Raw genomic sequence first — 17,384 nt, forward strand, 5'->3', positions numbered from 1 at the left:
GTCAGGATAGCTTTTGTTCAATAAATTAATTTTGATAGGTTGCTCTGGGCAATACTCCACTTGATATCAGTTATCTGTGCACCTCCCTTGAGGAATCTTGAGAGATAAAGAGGTTTACAGTTAACTTTTTTTCGGTGATATGGCTTCTGCATATGGCATAATCACTGCTATTCAGCCCACTTCTGCAGTTTTCACCTTTTAGCTAACTGGTGTATTGTAAAGTCTTGTATATGTTACGGCCAGAACCCGAAGTTTGGCCACTTTGCGTTCTGGCCGGCCACTTCGGGTTCTGGCCGGTCAATGTGCGAACTGGCCGCGGCGGTGCGGCCAATGTTAGAAATGAAATGATTGCAGTAAAGATTAATGTATGTTCTGGCCGTCTCGCTGCGGCCAAATGTGTCAAAAGTGCGTTCATTTAATGAAATTAAGCCGGCGGCAATGTAGCAGATGAAGCCACCGGCTTTCTCTACTCCCCCCTGCCTCTCTCTCTCTCTCGCTCTCTCTCTCTCTCGGGCAGCCGGCGGGGACACGCGTGTCCCCGAGATTCGTTTGTCACGCCAGGGCAGCAGAGCAGGGAGGCTGCAGACATTTCTTCTGCCAGCACCCGCTCTGCAGAAACGAACAGCAAGATTCCCTGCTGCTACGAACGACTCTGGGGGGACACGCATGTCCCCGCCGGATGCCAGGAGAGAGAGAGAGAGGCAGGGGGGAGGAGAGAAAGCCGGCGGCTTCATTTGTTACATTGCCGCCGGCTTAATTTCATTAAATGAACGCACTTTTGACACATTTGGCCGCAGCGAGACGGCCAGAACATACATTCATCTTTACTGCAATCATTTCATTTCTAACATTGGCCGCACCGCTGCGGCCAGTTCGCACATTGACCGGCCAGAACCCGAAGTGGCCGGCCAGAACGCAAAGTGGCCAAACTTCGGGTTCTGGCCGTAACATATACACGTTAGACTGAACTCCTAGTGGGCGTAATCTAGTTGGTGTATAGGTGTCACCTGAGGTGGCTTAAAGTGGAATGAAACTCAGAATTTCTTCTCTGCATAAAAAGGTTAGCTAGAGCATCATAACCTGTATGGGAAAAAAATACACCTTCTTCATTACAATTTATGGAAATCCTAACAAAACTGAAGTTTAGATTAGATTTAAAGAGAAACTCCAACCTAGAATTGAACTTTATCCCAATCAGTAGCTGATACCCCCTTTTACATGAGAAATATAATGATTTTCACAAACAGACCATCAGGGGGCGCTGTATGACTGATTTTGTGCTGAAACCCCTCCCACAAGAAGCTCTGAGTACAGCGGTACTCTGGGCAAACTGCCACAATGTAACAATGTTCACAGACAGGAATTAGCTGTTTACAGCTGTCTCTAACAGCCAAAACAGCTAGGAGCAGCTACATAACCTGCCCACAGTAAAAATGTCACCATGTAATAAATGTCAGAATGTAAATCGGGGAGAGGAAAGATTTTACAATGAGCAAACACTGACTAAATCATTTATACATAATTATGGTAAAAAATGAAGCATTCTTTTTACTACATTATTTTCACTGGAGTTCCTCTTTAAGAACAAGTTGGACACTTTGATCTTGGTAAATAAACAGAGAAACACAGAGCAGTGAATTTCTATAGCAACTATATGTGGAATAAAAACTTTTCATTGGGTGCTGTACAAGAGTTTGGTTCCGCATTAAAAATCTGGCATGCCTGATATTTTAAATAAAAGAAACTCCTGATTGCACTGTTCCCCCTTTTTAGCCACTCCATCGTTTGCCACACCTTTTTCCCTCCTCTACTTCACACAGGAACTGTACACATTGTTTGACTTTAGCCAATGGCCACATTTCTCTGAGCTCGTGCCTAGAACTGTTGCCCTAGGGATCAAGTCTGAATGATCCATATGGGCAACAGTTATAGTGCGTTGGCGTATGAGGCCAGTCAACCAAGCTATAATCCATAGATGTGCTCAGTGCAGGTGCAGCGATGTTCTGTACAAGGGCTAGACAGTATGTTTTTGTACTGTTTGAGCTTTTGAAAGTTCAGCAATAGACACTTCATTCAGTTCCATCACCAGCGGCTAAAGAGAAGACATGAGAGAATTTTGGCTGCATTGTCTCTGCATTAGTGGAAACGTAACCAGAATCGTTTCCAAACCTCTGCTTTGCACTTGTTGGCTCGCAGTCATGTCTTCTTTTTAATTGATACAAAATGTTATTACAAGGTCAAGAATGCAGAAGACAGATGATGAAGTCAGTAAGCTAGAATCCTGCTGAGCCCTGGGGGAAAGGGGCGAAATGTCTTCTGCAGACATTAGGACTGGTGTCTTAGAACATCATGCCTATCTGCTAGGATACAGATCTGGAGTATTTATTTTAGAAAGATGTTTAAGGCAGAAAATTAACCAGTATAATCACTTTCACCAATCTACTTAGAAACCTAAGTAACTATTACTTAGTCATATAGTGAGAGCAGCCCAGGTTAGATAAGGATTCCCGTAACAATCGTTTTAAAGGCATAGCTTTCATGCTGACTGTTAACGATTGTCAAGTAGAAGCTACTGGTAAAAATCCTGAGTTGCAACAAATTTTATTCCAGTTTTATGTAAGTTTAGGCAGCTTTGACATGAACAAAGTACATGTAAAAAGGTACCTGGAAAAAAGGGTGCCAGATGTAGCCGATAAGGCTGATTCAGTTTATAAATGCTTGCTGGTTGTAGCTGATGTTCGAGAGTTCTTTTTTTTTTTTTTATAAAAGGCGCCAGAGGTAGCCGCTATTAGTATATCGATAAAACTACTGGTATGCTACAGGTTGTAGCCACTATTAGAATATCGGTCAAATTACAGATATTCTACTACTTAACTCTAATAGTAAAATATTGGTGATCTTTACCTATATTTTACTATGGCCTAACCTAACCCTACTCTATCACAGAATCCTCCTTCTACTAATTCTTAATCTTACCCTAACTTTAACCCCATGTGGTGGTAATTCAGACCCCACATTACTTCTCCCTCTGAGTTTCTACGACTTGGGGGGGAAATGGTATTTAACACCTCCCCGAATTTGCGCGGCAGCAGGGTGAATAGTCATTCGGCTCACCCTGCACCAAAAAGCCCTCTGCCCCCAGATGCCATGTATGCCTAATAACCACCCTCCACCCTATGCTCTATACTGCCTGTGTTTGACCTGGTTTGTGGAATAACATGGGCTGCTTTTGAAGTGGCATTAACACATACATGTCTAGTAGCTTTAAAAATATCCATGTGACCTTGGCCCAAGATATTTTTCCATAGTGAGGCATTTTTCTCCCCTGGAAAATGCTTACTTTATTTCCCTGCTCTCCATATCATGTTTTAATATGACGCATATTTTATTAAGAGATGCCTTTCATTTGTTTTCCTTTTTAGGAGCAACAAAGAATGCTGGAGATGGGCATAACCGGACCAGAGGGCCATGTTTTGAGCCGTCCAGAAGAGGTAAGTGCAGTGATAGAAATGAAGCCCCAGCATAAACCATTCATACATTTTCTCCCCTGCATATACAGAGACATGGAAAGATATACAGGTCCTTTTCAAAGTCTGTGTCCTAGAGTGTTTTATATGCAGACTTTGGCTCAGAGCTCTGAACTTTCAGTTCTGACACAATTCAGGGATATTGGTAGGCCTGAGTACTTGTTCCAGGGTCGGGGAATGCGTAGCTGCTGCACCTACAGCCTGTGGCATTCATTCTGCATCTACAGCACAAGATGTGCCTGTTGCACCTACAGCCTATAACACGTGACTGCTGCATCTACAGCACATGGAGCACCTGCACCATACATTCGTTGTTGAGTGGCTATCTGCATATTTTTGTTGCACCCTATGGCCATAGCTATGCAGAGGTCACTTGCTTGTAATACTGTTTATACTCCGTAAACCTTCATTTAGACCTCTTTGAATGACACTCACTACAGAGTGAGATCAGTAGCATATATGCACTTCTGCTCTCTGTTCTTTGAATGCTGCAACATTTCCCCCACTCTGGATAATCCTTTGACCATTGGGTATCCTGGAATCCTTGCAATGCCCTCTTACATACCCATACCACCACATGCAGGGCTGTGAGTCGGAGTTTGGGAGTCGGAGCAATTTTGAGTACCTGGAGTCGGAGTCGGTGGTTTCATAAACTGAGGAGTTGGAGTTGGATGTTTTTGTACTGACTCCCCAGCCCTGACCACATGGTACAAGTTCAAACGCTGCTACAAATATGCAGAAAGATATGCCAGATAAGTACCTGATTTCAATGGTTTGCTGATTTTCCCCTAAAAAAAATAGTTTCATTTAGAAAACTTGTTTCTTTAGAACCAGTGAAAGTGAAGCTAAAGCCAAAACTTTATTTTACTTTTAAATACTATGCCTAAAGACAGATCTTTATAGCTACTTTTGTCCCAGATGAATGACTCCCCTCACTTCTTGCTGATGTAGCCCTGCTGATGTCACCTAGGTAGACAGTAAAAGCTAAACTGGCACCCGATCGAAGTTATAGTCCTTCACCACCTTGTACTAAAATGTGTTTTTACTGTTCTCAGTATTGCTACCTTAAAGCAAGGCTACCTTAAAGGGAACTCGAGGTGAGAGGGATATGGAGGTGGCCATATATATTTTGTTGTAAACAATGCCAGTTACCTGGCAGACCTGTTGATCTTCTGGCATAAGTAGTGTCAAAACCCTGGAACAAGCATATGGCTAATCCAGTAAAACCTGAGTCCGCTGAGTCAAGTACCTGATCTGCTGCATGCTTGTTCATGGCCTATGGCTAAAAGTATTAGAGGCAGAGGATCAGGAGGACTGCCAGGCAACTGGTATTGCTTCAAAGGAAATACATATGGCAGCCTCCATATCCCTCTCACCCCGGGTTCCTTTTAAAGGACTATAGTGAGAGGTATATGGAGGCCGTCATATTTATTTCCTTTTAAACACTACCAGTTGTCGTTTAAGGACTTCCTGCAATTACCAATGGGCAGCACGGTGGCGTAGTGGTTAGCGCTCTGTTCTTGCAGTGCTGGGTCCCTGGTTTGAAGCCCAGCCAGGGCACTATCTGCAAGGAGTTTGTATGTTCTCCCCGTGTCTGTGTGGGTTTCCTCCGGGCACTCTGTTTTCCTCCCACATTCCAAAAACATACCACATTCCAAAAACCTACAGATAAGTTAATTGGCTCCCCCCTAAATTGGCCCTAGACTACAATACATACACTACATAATATAGACATATTACAATGGTAGGGATTAGATTGTGAGCTCCTAGAGGGACAGTTAGTGACAAGAATATATATATATATATATATATATATATATATATATACTGTACAGCGCTGCATAAGATGTTGGTGCTATATAAATATTTAATAATAAAATAATTACCTAGACAGGAAGTACCGGTATATAAAAACGCTTCTTTACCCAAATATGACAGAAATAAAATAAAACAGTCCTAAAGTTTTGGTGCTCCATACGAATCTACGAAAAAAGGTTTAATGTACAAATATTCCGTGCCATTCCCTGCCATCATAATGGGCAAACAATGTAAGTTGCTTCCTGTGTGTGGACCATGTTTATGTCCACTGCTGATTAACCATTTCCTAAAAACCTAATTTGCAGCACTAAAACATCATTCTTTCTGGTTTCTTAAACAATGCAGACCAAACGGTAAAACTTAAAAGACAGGCTTTCCATTAAGCATAAAGTGAAGGGGATGCAGCAATGTATACAAATCCACGTGAATGTAAACATCCAGAAAATAATGGCTTGCTCATTAAAGTCCACAGGTGACCATGACAAATGTGAACTATTAAACACACAAGCGCACACATAGCACAGAAATTCCACTTAGATCATAAAACAGAGAATACTTGTAGGACTACGCCAATGCTTGAGCCTGTGCCAACTGCAGTGTAATGATTATTTTAGTAATGGGAGAGGAAGTTCCATGTAATCAGGAGAAGATGTGCATGCGTAGCAGAACAGCATAATGCCCAGGGTATTCGGCTGACAGGAAACGCTTGTGTTTCTTACTCAACCATTTGGATGTACATTTGCCAGGAACTGAATATCTTAAGCCTGAAGTCTTTTCTGGCTGTGATGTAATGAGAGAGAGAGAGATGCACAGGGCTATTATCCTGGGCTGCGTTCACAGACACAAACCATAAAAGCACACAATGTAGCACAGCTAATGTGATGGACTTGCTACATGGCACTGATAGGAAACCGCTCCATAAATGATATTATTTATGTAACGATGCATACCAGCTGCACTTAATATGGAAGATTGTATTCACAGCAGGCCACGAGGAACACCTGTATTGCTAATTGATGTTACTGCTGTAGTCTGTTATGTGCAGCAGAATGTAAAACTGGACTTTTATACAAACATTTACACGTGCCACTTGAATATTTGCACTTAATATCTGGTGGTATCTTTAGAAGAGTGTGTGATTTATTACAGAATTCCAAGGTTAGAGAATTTAGCGCTATCTTGCAAACCCAGCTAGGATTTTTTTTTATTTTTTAAGTTTTACACCTATTATGTAAGACAGTGTACAGCATGGGTCATATCAGAATGAGATTTTGTAGTTGTCCCCACATCTACAGTTAAGACCATCTGTAGTAAATCCAGAATAGCGCTTATAAGTCCATTCGCAGGTGCACATTTGCAAATCTAATTGCATTACCTCCATGTCACTAACTTTCAGGCAGTTCTTACTAGGATCTGATATGATACATGCAAGGGTTGCCAACTATGCCACCCGCCAACAGGAAACTGCAGAAAACACTTTATTAGCAGGATGGCACACTACATGTTTGGGACTAATGCCCCTCAAGAAGTGTACTATCAAATGACTGATAAAGTGCCCTTGTATAACAAGAAGCCCCACCCAGGAAGTGATGTCATGTAATTGAATACAGAGCTCTTACCTTGACCATTCATGTTATAAGTAGAATATACACAATGATTGGGCTACCCATACATACAATCCAAAGTGCAAATCCAGGGTCATTATATTTTTATCCTATTTCCTGCATAAAAACACAGAAAGATAGCATGTATATAATTCAATCAGCTAAACCGCTATGTGTAAAAATAGTCCATGAAAACACTTAAAGTGGATCGGAGATGAACTTTTACTCATTGCATAATTGTGTTCCTTTCCTATTGTTTATAGGGCATTCCTCAAGCCAAATACTCTTTTGTTTTTGTTTTAATTCTCTAATTCCCTATAAACTAAACAAGCCACGCCCACAGGTTTTCAGAGAGCCAAGGCACTTTCAGACAGTAGCAAGGGCTCATGGGAGCTCAGTCTGAGCAGGAGGAGGGGGAGGTATTACTAGCCAGAGATTTCAGAGGCAGAGGGGAGGAGGGATTAGGTTTTTTTTTGCTCAAGATACAGATAAGCCTGCCTCTGTGTAATGTTTACAAACAACATGGCTGCTGTCATTGTATCACAGGAAGAAATAAGCATATTCTATTAAATCTGTTTGCAGCTAGATTTGTCTATATATCTAATCTAAAGTTTAGATAGTTTACACAGCAAGTTACTTGTTATAGGTAGTCTTTTATCTCGGATCCGCTTTAATCGGGATGTTTCATTCATACCATGAGGAAACACAACCCCCATTCTTTGTATTCATTTCCCCCTCTCTCCTTTGTAGGGGGAACTCTATCCAAGACACACTATTGCATTGTGTGGCATTGTGCCCTGCTTCACTGGAGGGTCTTGCGTGTGATGCATCACAGCTTGGGGCACCATTTCTGTACCTTGAAATACTATGTTTGTGTTCTTGCATCCTACTCTTCACTGACGTAATGGTGTTCCCCATGTACACGAACCCAGATGCACATTTCAGCCTAAAGCTTTGCAGCTGGCTCAGGGTTCTTTGTCCCTACTTCATGACTGAGGCCTGAGATGTCTACAAAGCTTTCTAATGTAATTGGCAAAGGATGCAAAATGTGGCACTGCATTTCCCGCTTCTAGAGATGGTTGCGGGACTATGCTTTACAACTGCTGTTACCATACATATGTCTGTCTATATCCCTTGTATCTGATGAGTCATTTTGATGTTTATATGATACCTCCATGGCAAAAGGAGATCTTCATCACTCATCAGTCCTTGTCTTTCATTGTTGTAGCTGGAAGCAGAAGCTGTGTTTCGTGCCATTACCATCGCCAGCCAAACAAATTGTCCACTCTATGTGACCAAAGTGATGAGTAAGAGCTCTGTAGACCTCATCTCCCAAGCCAGGAAAAAAGGTAAGCACACACATGTAATAGTACTGTCATATTATCACAACACTTACATGTTCAAACAAGCACTACATGCTTTAATGTGTGGCCTGGAAATGCATTGCTCTGGGGCATGCAGTGTGTCACCTCTGCAGTTTTAATGGAGCATGGTAACATGGAGGACGTGTTATTGCTATAGTCTGCTACATCACTGTGAATGAGCACCATAAAAAGTAATAGAAAAGGCCTCATTTCCAACATGTTTCTGATAGGGCTTATTATGGCCACTCTGACACCCATGCTACCCTCATACTAATAATGGGATGCACATTAACCACTTGACCACTACAGGTTGTGTTTCCCTTATGGACCAGAGCAATTTTCACATTTCAGCACTCCTCCCATTCATTCACCAATAACTTTATCCCTAGTTATCATACCTAAATGATCTATACATTGTTTTGTTTGCCACAAATTGGGCTTTCTTTGGGTGGTACCTTTTGCTAAGAATTATTTTACTTTACTTTTTATATGGCATTTTTTTTTAATTTATTGGGAGATTTATTTTTTTTATTTATTTTAATATTTTAAGGTGTAATTTTTACATTTTGGACACTAGATGTCCCCAGACTATATTATTGTGTACTGTGAAGTAATGTGTATGTGCTTACTTTAACTTTGTTAATGACCACCGACATCTCACTGATGCCAGTGATCATTGATTACAGGCTCTTTAATTGACTTTAGGAACACCTGTTCCCATTCACGATTAGTATCCTAATAGGTGGCGTTGGGAACATGCGAGGCGAGCTACCGCAGCAGAGTATGTATATTTATGCTCCTGTGAAGTGAAAATAAACTTATAAGATAATAAATTGTATGTGTAGTGCAGAAAATAGATAAAACATTAGTAGTATAAAAAAAATCCCAAGTTTTAATTTTCAGTAACATTTTTTTTAAGATTGCTTTAGATTGTCACTGCTGCCAGGTTTGAATCCACACTGTGCTTTGTTTAGCTAAAAAGGATGCAGACCCAATGACCCTTTGCACTCGTCTACAGTGAGAATCCTTATCTCACGGTTTCCCATATGTGTTGGCTTCTTTTCACTGTTCAGGAAACTAGATTGAATTTGACAAGCTGTTGACAAGCTCTTTTTTATAGATAACAAGTCAAGATTTTAACCACTTCGGGACCGGCTGGATCCCCTCTGTGGCTGGCTGGATATGGTGTCCCTCATGGAGGCAGGTGTCCCCCCGGTAGCTGGCAGCTTTTACTCACCTTCCAGGCTCCAGCGATGAGTCGCAGTAGCCACCTCTTCTCCAGCCGGCATCTCCGCTCCAAATGACGCTCAGGTCCGGGTCGCGGCTTGATGACGTCATCAAGCCGGGACCCGGCACTGATGTCAGACGGAGCAGAGATGCCGGCCAGAGCAGAGGGGGGCGCCAATCGTCACTGGAAAGGCAGGGAGGTGAGTGGATCCTCTTCTTTCCCCCCTGCCGCCGCCGCCGCCGCCGCTGTCAAAGTGATCACTACGATCCGCTGGCGATCGTAGTGATCACGTGATCAGCAGCCATACGCGATGGCTGCTGATCACTCGGGGGAGATGCCAGCTGTCATATGACAGCTTAATCTCCCCCTCCGGGTGCGCACAATCGCGTTGGGACGGTTTGTTAGCGCGGACGTTGAAACAGCGTCCGGTCAGAGCAGTAGCACCATCTGCTGGACGTTGATTCAACGTACCTGGTCCGCAAGTGGATAAATCTTGCTGAATTGGAGAACAGAAATGGACTTCTGATACATTTTTAGTAGGGATGGTACTATGTGAGTTTATGTTTATCTCATCATGTCACATGCCACAAGGTACGCTTTGAAACGCACCTGAACTCAATCAACAGCTATGAGGTGGCTATAACAGGGCTTCTTTAGTGTTCTCTTAAAGGACCCCCGTCGTGAAAAATTGTAAAATTTAAAATAAATGCAAACACACATATAAAAGGTACATCTCTTCCAGAGTAAAATGGGCTACATATAACTGTTCTCCTATGTTTCTTGCAGTAACTAGTAAATATCTGACAGGTTTTGGATTCTCAGCTTTTCCTTTTCCTTTTTTCTTTACAAAAGCACTCCGTAGAAAGGATCTATACAAAGATGCTGGCCAGTCTCCATATCTGTTTGCACAATATTTTGGCAGTTGAACTGAGCAGCTGCCATTCATTAAAGAGAGTCTGAAGCGAGAATAAATCTCGCTTCAGACCTCATAGATAGCAGGGGCATGTGTGCCCCTGCTAAAACGCCGATATCCCGCGGCTTAACGGGGGTCCCTTCACCCCCAAATCCCCTCGGTGCAGCGGGGGAGCGCTTCCTGGTTGGGGCAGGGCTAACCGCCACAGCCCTGCCCCACGCGCGTCTGTCAGCGCGTATCTCCACCTCTCCCCCACCCCTCTCAGTCTTCCTTCACTGAGAGGGGCGGGGGAGAGGCGGCGATGCGCCGCTGATAGACGCGACTGGAGGCAGGGCTGCAGCCGTTAGCCTTGCCTCCAGGAACGACCAAATCCACGACCAAGTCTTGCGGGGGGGGGGGGGGGGGTTGGAGGGAATTTGGGGGTGAAGGGACCCCCGTTTAGCGGCGCGATAGCGGCGGTTTAGCAGGGGCACACATGCCCCTGCTAACTATGAGCTCTGAAGCGAGAATTATTCTCGCTTCAGAGTCTCTTTAAGTACTGAGGAGTTGGACTAGTCAGATTTGTCAGATATTAACTAGATACTGTAAGGGACAGCAATAGTCCCCTTATTCACATCAGTGCTATAGGCATATGTGGTCCCACTCCCATCTGATGGGTCAAGCCAAATGTTTTGGTCATGCAGTTCACACGTATCCTGGAGTACGATTGTTATGATCATACAGATGACAATCACAATTAAAAAGTAAAATACTATTGTGTTGGAATTCAAATGTATTTAGCACATTTATAACACATCTTGGTTTTCAGGCAATGTTGTGTTTGGGGAACCTATCACAGCTAGTTTGGGGATAGACGGAACACACTATTGGAGCAAGAACTGGGCCAAAGCTGCTGCCTTTGTGACGTCTCCACCTCTCAGCCCTGATCCCACCACTCCAGACTATATCAACTCGCTTCTGGCTAGGTAAGTAAAGTAATCACTAGGGTCAGTCTGTAGACATTGTACAAATGTTTTAAATATGTATATAAAAATAGTAAAAACTGTCTAAAGAGAGGTACCGTAAGTGTTGGCTTACCTCTGAGGATAATGCATACTAAAATTGAGTAGCAAATTTGATCAACATAGTAAAAGACAATGCGTTTTTTTGACAATGATGCCCCTTTTCCTCAGGTGTGATATTGTGCCACTTATGTGCCTGAATGAAGCTCTGAGCCCTCCTAGTTGCTTTCTTTGTCTGACATTAGGTCTTCTTTCAGAGTATTGTTATAGTTTCCAGTGCTGTTTTCAGTACTTTTTTTGTTTTAAAGGGAACCTTAACTGTAAATAAAAAATGAGTTTTACTTACCTGGGGCATCCACCAGCCCCCTGCAGCCATCCTGTGCCCTCGCAGTCACTCATGGCTCCTCTGGTCCCCTGCTGCCAGCTAGTTTCGTTTCGTTTTTACGCATCCCTGCTAGTGCAGAAAGCTATTGCAGACATCAACAAGTACATTTTTACGAGTTACGGTTGTAATGCGTAAAAAGGTACTTGTTGATGTCTGCAATAGCTTTCTGCACCAGCAGGGATGCGTAAAAACGTACGCATGGCGGCCGGCCGACTACCAGTCGGCAAAAAACGAAACTAGCTGGCAGCGGGGGACCAGAGGAGCCATGAGTGACTGCGAGGGCACAGGATGGCTGCAGGGGGCTGGTGGATGCCCCAGGTAAGTAAAACTCATTTTTTGTTTACAGTCAAGGTTCCCTATAATCAAACTGATCCACTATTTGTTTTAAATAAAACCATGTCTATTAAAACGGGTCTGCTATTTATGATCAAGTAGGATCTAGGTTTGTTTTAGTGAAATAACATTTCTGACACAAATGGGAATCATGGATGAAGACTTTATCTACTCATTGACAAGGTGTATTTTTGAGGAAAGGACTCATTTTTACACAGTTTACTTTTTATTACTTCTACAGTCAAATGTTTCTATTTTAATTTTGGGAAAAGTGAGAAAGGACACAAAATTTAGTAGGATTTTTATTGTTTGGTTTGTAGTGTGAAAGTTTTCTCTGCACTTCCTGTTCCAATGACTGAGTTACAGAGAACAGGAAGTGAAGAGATATTTATCCAGTATCTGTGAGGTAAACATTGCTGTTCATCAGGCTACCAGAAACAGGATGTGACAGGTTCTCTTCATAGTGGGGAAATTGTCAGTAATGTGCAGTTCACAAATCTTCTAACACTTGCCTACTAATGTAAAACTAAAATAAAAAGTTCTAGCTGCTGTCAAGGCCCGTTTCCATTAGATGTGAGTTCCTGTGGATTTGCTGCACACAAATTCGCATAGCAATGCATTTCAATGGGCTTGTTTGCATTAGTTGCAAAATTTGCATCCAGGGAAAATCTGCATAACAGTGCCACACTTTTCTTGATGCCACATGCAATTTTCACATCCGTTTTAACAGTTGTTGTTTTTTGGGCATGTTTTTGTATTATGCCAATAGAAACAAATGACGAAAAAACCTCTAAGAAAATTAGAGCTTGCACATGCCAATTTGCATGTAAAACGCATATGTATGCGAATTTGCAGGCTTCTAGTAGAAACGTACCCTGTCCATTTGTACATGTTGTCACGTTTGGAAATTCAGCTTGAGCCTGCTCTGCAACTTTGCCCAACAGATCTACACAATGGTGCACACGTTATGTGCCTCTGGATGTTTCCATGTGATTTGCTTTGCTTTATATAATCATACAGTATATTTACAAACAGTATTCTTCCTTTCATAAAACTCCCCTTCCTCGGAAAGACGTACTGTAAAGCCTTGGAAGTTGAGGCTGTGGCAGAAGCGTAATCTGTACAAACGTTATGCCATGAGGCTTCTGGGTTAAACAGGATTAAGGAGCTCTCTGGTGAGATATGAATCATGTCATTACACAACAATGTTTGCAGTGAGAAAACAGACATGCAGTTCCTCAGAGACCGAGCATAAGCTGATGTTTATTAACAGACACTTGGTATGAGTTTATCCTTGTTGTAGATGCAGTGCAGCTGCAGCAACTGGCCTGTCAGGGATATTGTGCATGTTAGATGTTCTTCTGCCACCTACTGGATGCATTTCATTATTTCAACACATATACTTCAAGTGTTCAGAATGTAGATTCTTCATAAAACTGGTGGTCGTTTGCATGAAACATCTGTCCTGCACAGTGTGACAAGCAGCATGTGCTGCACTATGACAAGCGGCATATGCTACATCTGCCTCATGTCATAATCAGATTAACACTGTTCTCTGTTAAATGTTTGCCTCGGACAGCTCCATGTTTCTTCTCCTTTTTTTAGTTTCTTTTGGTGCTTTATAAATTGAACTAATAGTATAGCATGATAAAAACATAAGCACATTAGCAGAACAAATGGGTGCACTGCTGATGTTTGGATTGCATCATCTCACTACTTTAAACAGCCAGGCACAGACTGAATCTCTCAGAGCAGGAAGTAGCCAAAATATGTGCTCCTGACTAGGTGCTTTTAAAGTGATTGGGCCAATTAACCACTTCAGCCCACAGGCAATTTTACCCTTACTGCCAAGAGCTACTTTCACCGGTCAGCGCTCCTCCCATTCATTTGTCCATAACTTTATCACTGATTATCACATCAGAATGATCTGTATCTTGTTTTTTTCACCATAAATTAGGCTTTTAGTGGGCCATACTTGTTTTTAGTAATTACTTAATTTTCTATGCATTTTATAGGGAAAAGCGAGATAAAAAAGTTATAGTTTTAAAATAAGCAATGCTACTATAAATAAAACCCACACATTTTATCTGCCTGTTAGTCCTGGCTATCACAACATTTAAATGATGTTCCTAGTACAATGTATGGCGACAATATATTATTTAAAAATGAAGGTGTATTTTTTCTGTTTAGGTTTTTTTTATTTTTTTTTTAATCTGGCCAATAATTACAAACCCTTGTTTACTAAAACAATAGTAATATACCTCCATAGCATACATTAAAAAATGCTAAGTCCCTAAGGCAACAATTTTTTTTAAGTGTTTGCTTGGTGACCGGGGGGGGGGGGGGGGGGGGGGGGGCTTTGGTTGGGATTCATTTTTTATTAAAAACGTATGGCGACTGTAAATTTACTTTGTTGCCACTAGATGGCGCTACAAACACTATCCTGGGTTACCAGGAATTGTTAATTTATTTATTTTTTACCCTTTTTTACTTTCATTATTATGAATGGAAATGGCCCCTGATCGAGGTCATGTCCATTCATTCCAGGCACTGCAATTGGCTCAGGGAACACTTTTTCCCCTTCACCAATCACAGTCACATAAATGCTGTCAGGAACGAGCGGCGGGGGCGTGCATGCACACGCACCTGTCGCAACACTGGACACGGATACACATTCAGTTACACTTCAGCAGCTTCTATCTGGATGACTATAGTCATCCATATAGAATGAAGTGGTTAAAGTGTACCCGCGGCGAACCTTTGACCAAAAAACAGATACTTGCCTAAGAAGAAGGAAGCCTCTGGATCCTGTAGAGGCTTCCCATTCTGTCCTCTGGACCTCTGTTGCCACTAGTGGACCCTCCCCAAAGAAATCCAAGACAGCTTGACAGATGAAGATCTGGGCGGTGCTTCTCTTCATGTACAAGCAAGGCCATACTGTGACTGCGCTTGAATGGAGTGACTGCGCTTGTATGGAGCTACTGCACAGATGCGGGCTGCATGCAGGGGTGCAGCAAGGCTGAGCTGATGCATGAAGAGGAGTGCAGCCATACCTTCCGCAGGGTCCCGGCAAACAGTGGCAGGGAGAACACAGGAAGTCCTCTACAGGATCCAAAGGCTTCCATCTTCTTAGGTAAGTATGCACTTTTTTACCCGAGCTTTGCCTCGGGTTGACTTAATAAGGGATATTTTACATCATGAAGGAGTATCTACAAAGACAAAAACAAGCTGTACAACTGAGGACCTTCACAAGACAAGGTAAATATTTTGTGCCTCGAGCATTTTCTGTAAAGCTATGAGGAAATGAAACCCATAAAAAAATTATTATTATTGTATTTCTAATGGGGTGAAACCAATCAGACCAGTAATTTGTGTTTTCTTTGTAGTGGAGACCTGCAAGTTTCTGGCAGCGCTCACACTGTATTCAGCACAGCCCAGAAAGCCATTGGAAAGGATAACTTCACCTTAATTCCAGAAGGAACAAATGGTATTGAAGAAAGAATGTCCGTCATTTGGGACAAGGCAGTGGTAAGAAAATCAACGATCCTTTATAAACCAAGGAACCTGATGACATGTCCAGATTTACTGAGGTTGTGAATAACATTGGTGATCCAGCAAACCTGGCCTTGATTTATTAAAAAGGAAAATCATCTACCCTTAGGTGGCACATATTTGCAGCCTTAAGCTGATGGACGAACATTGATGGGAAATGTGTGAATACGTTCATAGCAAGAACTTCTGTACCTAGAGTGCCATCTAAGGTAGTATAATGAATATGGCCCCATGTAGAAGAGCACCTATGCCCTCAATCCGTATTATCGCTTTTCCATCCTTAAAAATAGCAATGCTATCCCGAGGCAAACCCAACTGTCAGAGCAGTCAACCCAGAAGTAGAACCATAATCCTACCATCCTCACCCACACAGTGACATAATCCTTGACCTCCTTCTAGTCACTGGTCCATACACTTGTGTGGTAAGACCAAGGTGGGTGGAGATTTACATCACTGGAGGAAAGTGCAGGCGTTTGAATCTCCTTCCAGGTCAAGCTCTGGGAGACGGCTCTTGACAGTCAGGGATGTCTAGGATTAATCAAAGGGATTACACAGCTGTACTAATGGGGTTAGCTCGATGTAAGCACCTTCACACTGAACTGTGAACACCACATCTAAACTGTGTTTAAAACAGTGATTTTAGTCTCATGCATGGGAAAACCAAACCAAGACCGTTGTTGTAGTCCTGTTCTAGTTTGAGTTTACCAGTAACTGGACATACACAGCAGCAGACAAACATTGGAGCAGACTTACCTAAAGGCTTCCTTTCACCTCTCTCTGGCTACGGTATGGTGTTACGTACCATTGAGGGCCCGTTTCCACTAGCGCGGAACCGGGCCGAATCCGCAAAGTTTCCTGGCAGGCAAATCGCTCCAGGAAAATCTGCCATAGGAAATAATTTCACCGCTGGCCGAATTGCTTGCCCTAGCAACTTGGCCGACATTGCCATCAGTTTTCGTGCTGGAGGCAGAGAGTCCCATAGCCGTGCATGGCACGGCTTCTGGGATTCGTCTGTGTACCCGCAGACCCGGGAGTACTGCCGCGCGTCTCGCAGCCGCGCATGGTGGCTAGTGCAAACGGGCCCTTACTGTATACCTGAACAGCTACACCCTTTAGTGAAGCTGAGAAACAAACCATCTACTTATGGCAGACATTTTATAAATCCCTGGTTATCTCCAGAATCACTTATGTTGTCTAATACTTTCCTCATCTGGAGACCCTCATTAGGTTGCACCAGTATTGAATGAATTCACATCCAGTTTTAATATTAACTTAAAGAGAACCCGAGGTGGGTTTGAAGAATATTATCTGCATACAGAGGCTGGATCTGCCTATACAGCCCAGCCTCTGTTGCTATCCCAAACCCCACTAAGGTCCCCCTGCACTCTGCAATCCCTCATAAATCACAGCCACGCTGCTGACAAACAGCTTGTCAGAGCTGGCTGTGTTTATCTCTATAGTGTCAGTCTGCTGCTCTCCTCGCCTCCTGCAGAACTCCAGTCCCCGCCTGCATCCCTTCCCTTCCTGCTGATTGGAGGGAAGGGACGGGGGCAGGGACCGGAGCTATGCAGGAGGCGGGGGAGCAGCTGAGACTGACACTACAGATGTAAACACAGCCTCACAGCATGGCTGTGATTTATGAGGGATTGCAGAGTGCAG

The 17,384-nt window shown here is 42.9% G+C and overlaps 1 protein-coding gene across 2 annotated transcripts in view; it reads left to right on the forward strand.

Moving 5' to 3' along the window:
- LOC137564139 (dihydropyrimidinase-related protein 3) overlaps positions 1-17,384 on the forward strand; it is a 261,025-nt gene that overhangs the window by 216,282 nt on the left and 27,359 nt on the right. For both annotated transcript variants that reach the window (XM_068277573.1, XM_068277574.1), the window contains exons 7-10: positions 3,423-3,491; positions 8,178-8,298; positions 11,263-11,419; positions 15,560-15,701. In XM_068277573.1, coding sequence (XP_068133674.1) covers positions 3,423-3,491; positions 8,178-8,298; positions 11,263-11,419; positions 15,560-15,701 — 489 coding nt within the window. The remainder of the gene's footprint in view (positions 1-3,422; positions 3,492-8,177; positions 8,299-11,262; positions 11,420-15,559; positions 15,702-17,384) is intronic.

The sequence above is a fragment of the Hyperolius riggenbachi genome, chromosome 3 (genome assembly GCF_040937935.1).
Source record: "Hyperolius riggenbachi isolate aHypRig1 chromosome 3, aHypRig1.pri, whole genome shotgun sequence".
NCBI classification, from domain to species: Eukaryota; Metazoa; Chordata; class Amphibia; order Anura; family Hyperoliidae; genus Hyperolius; species Hyperolius riggenbachi.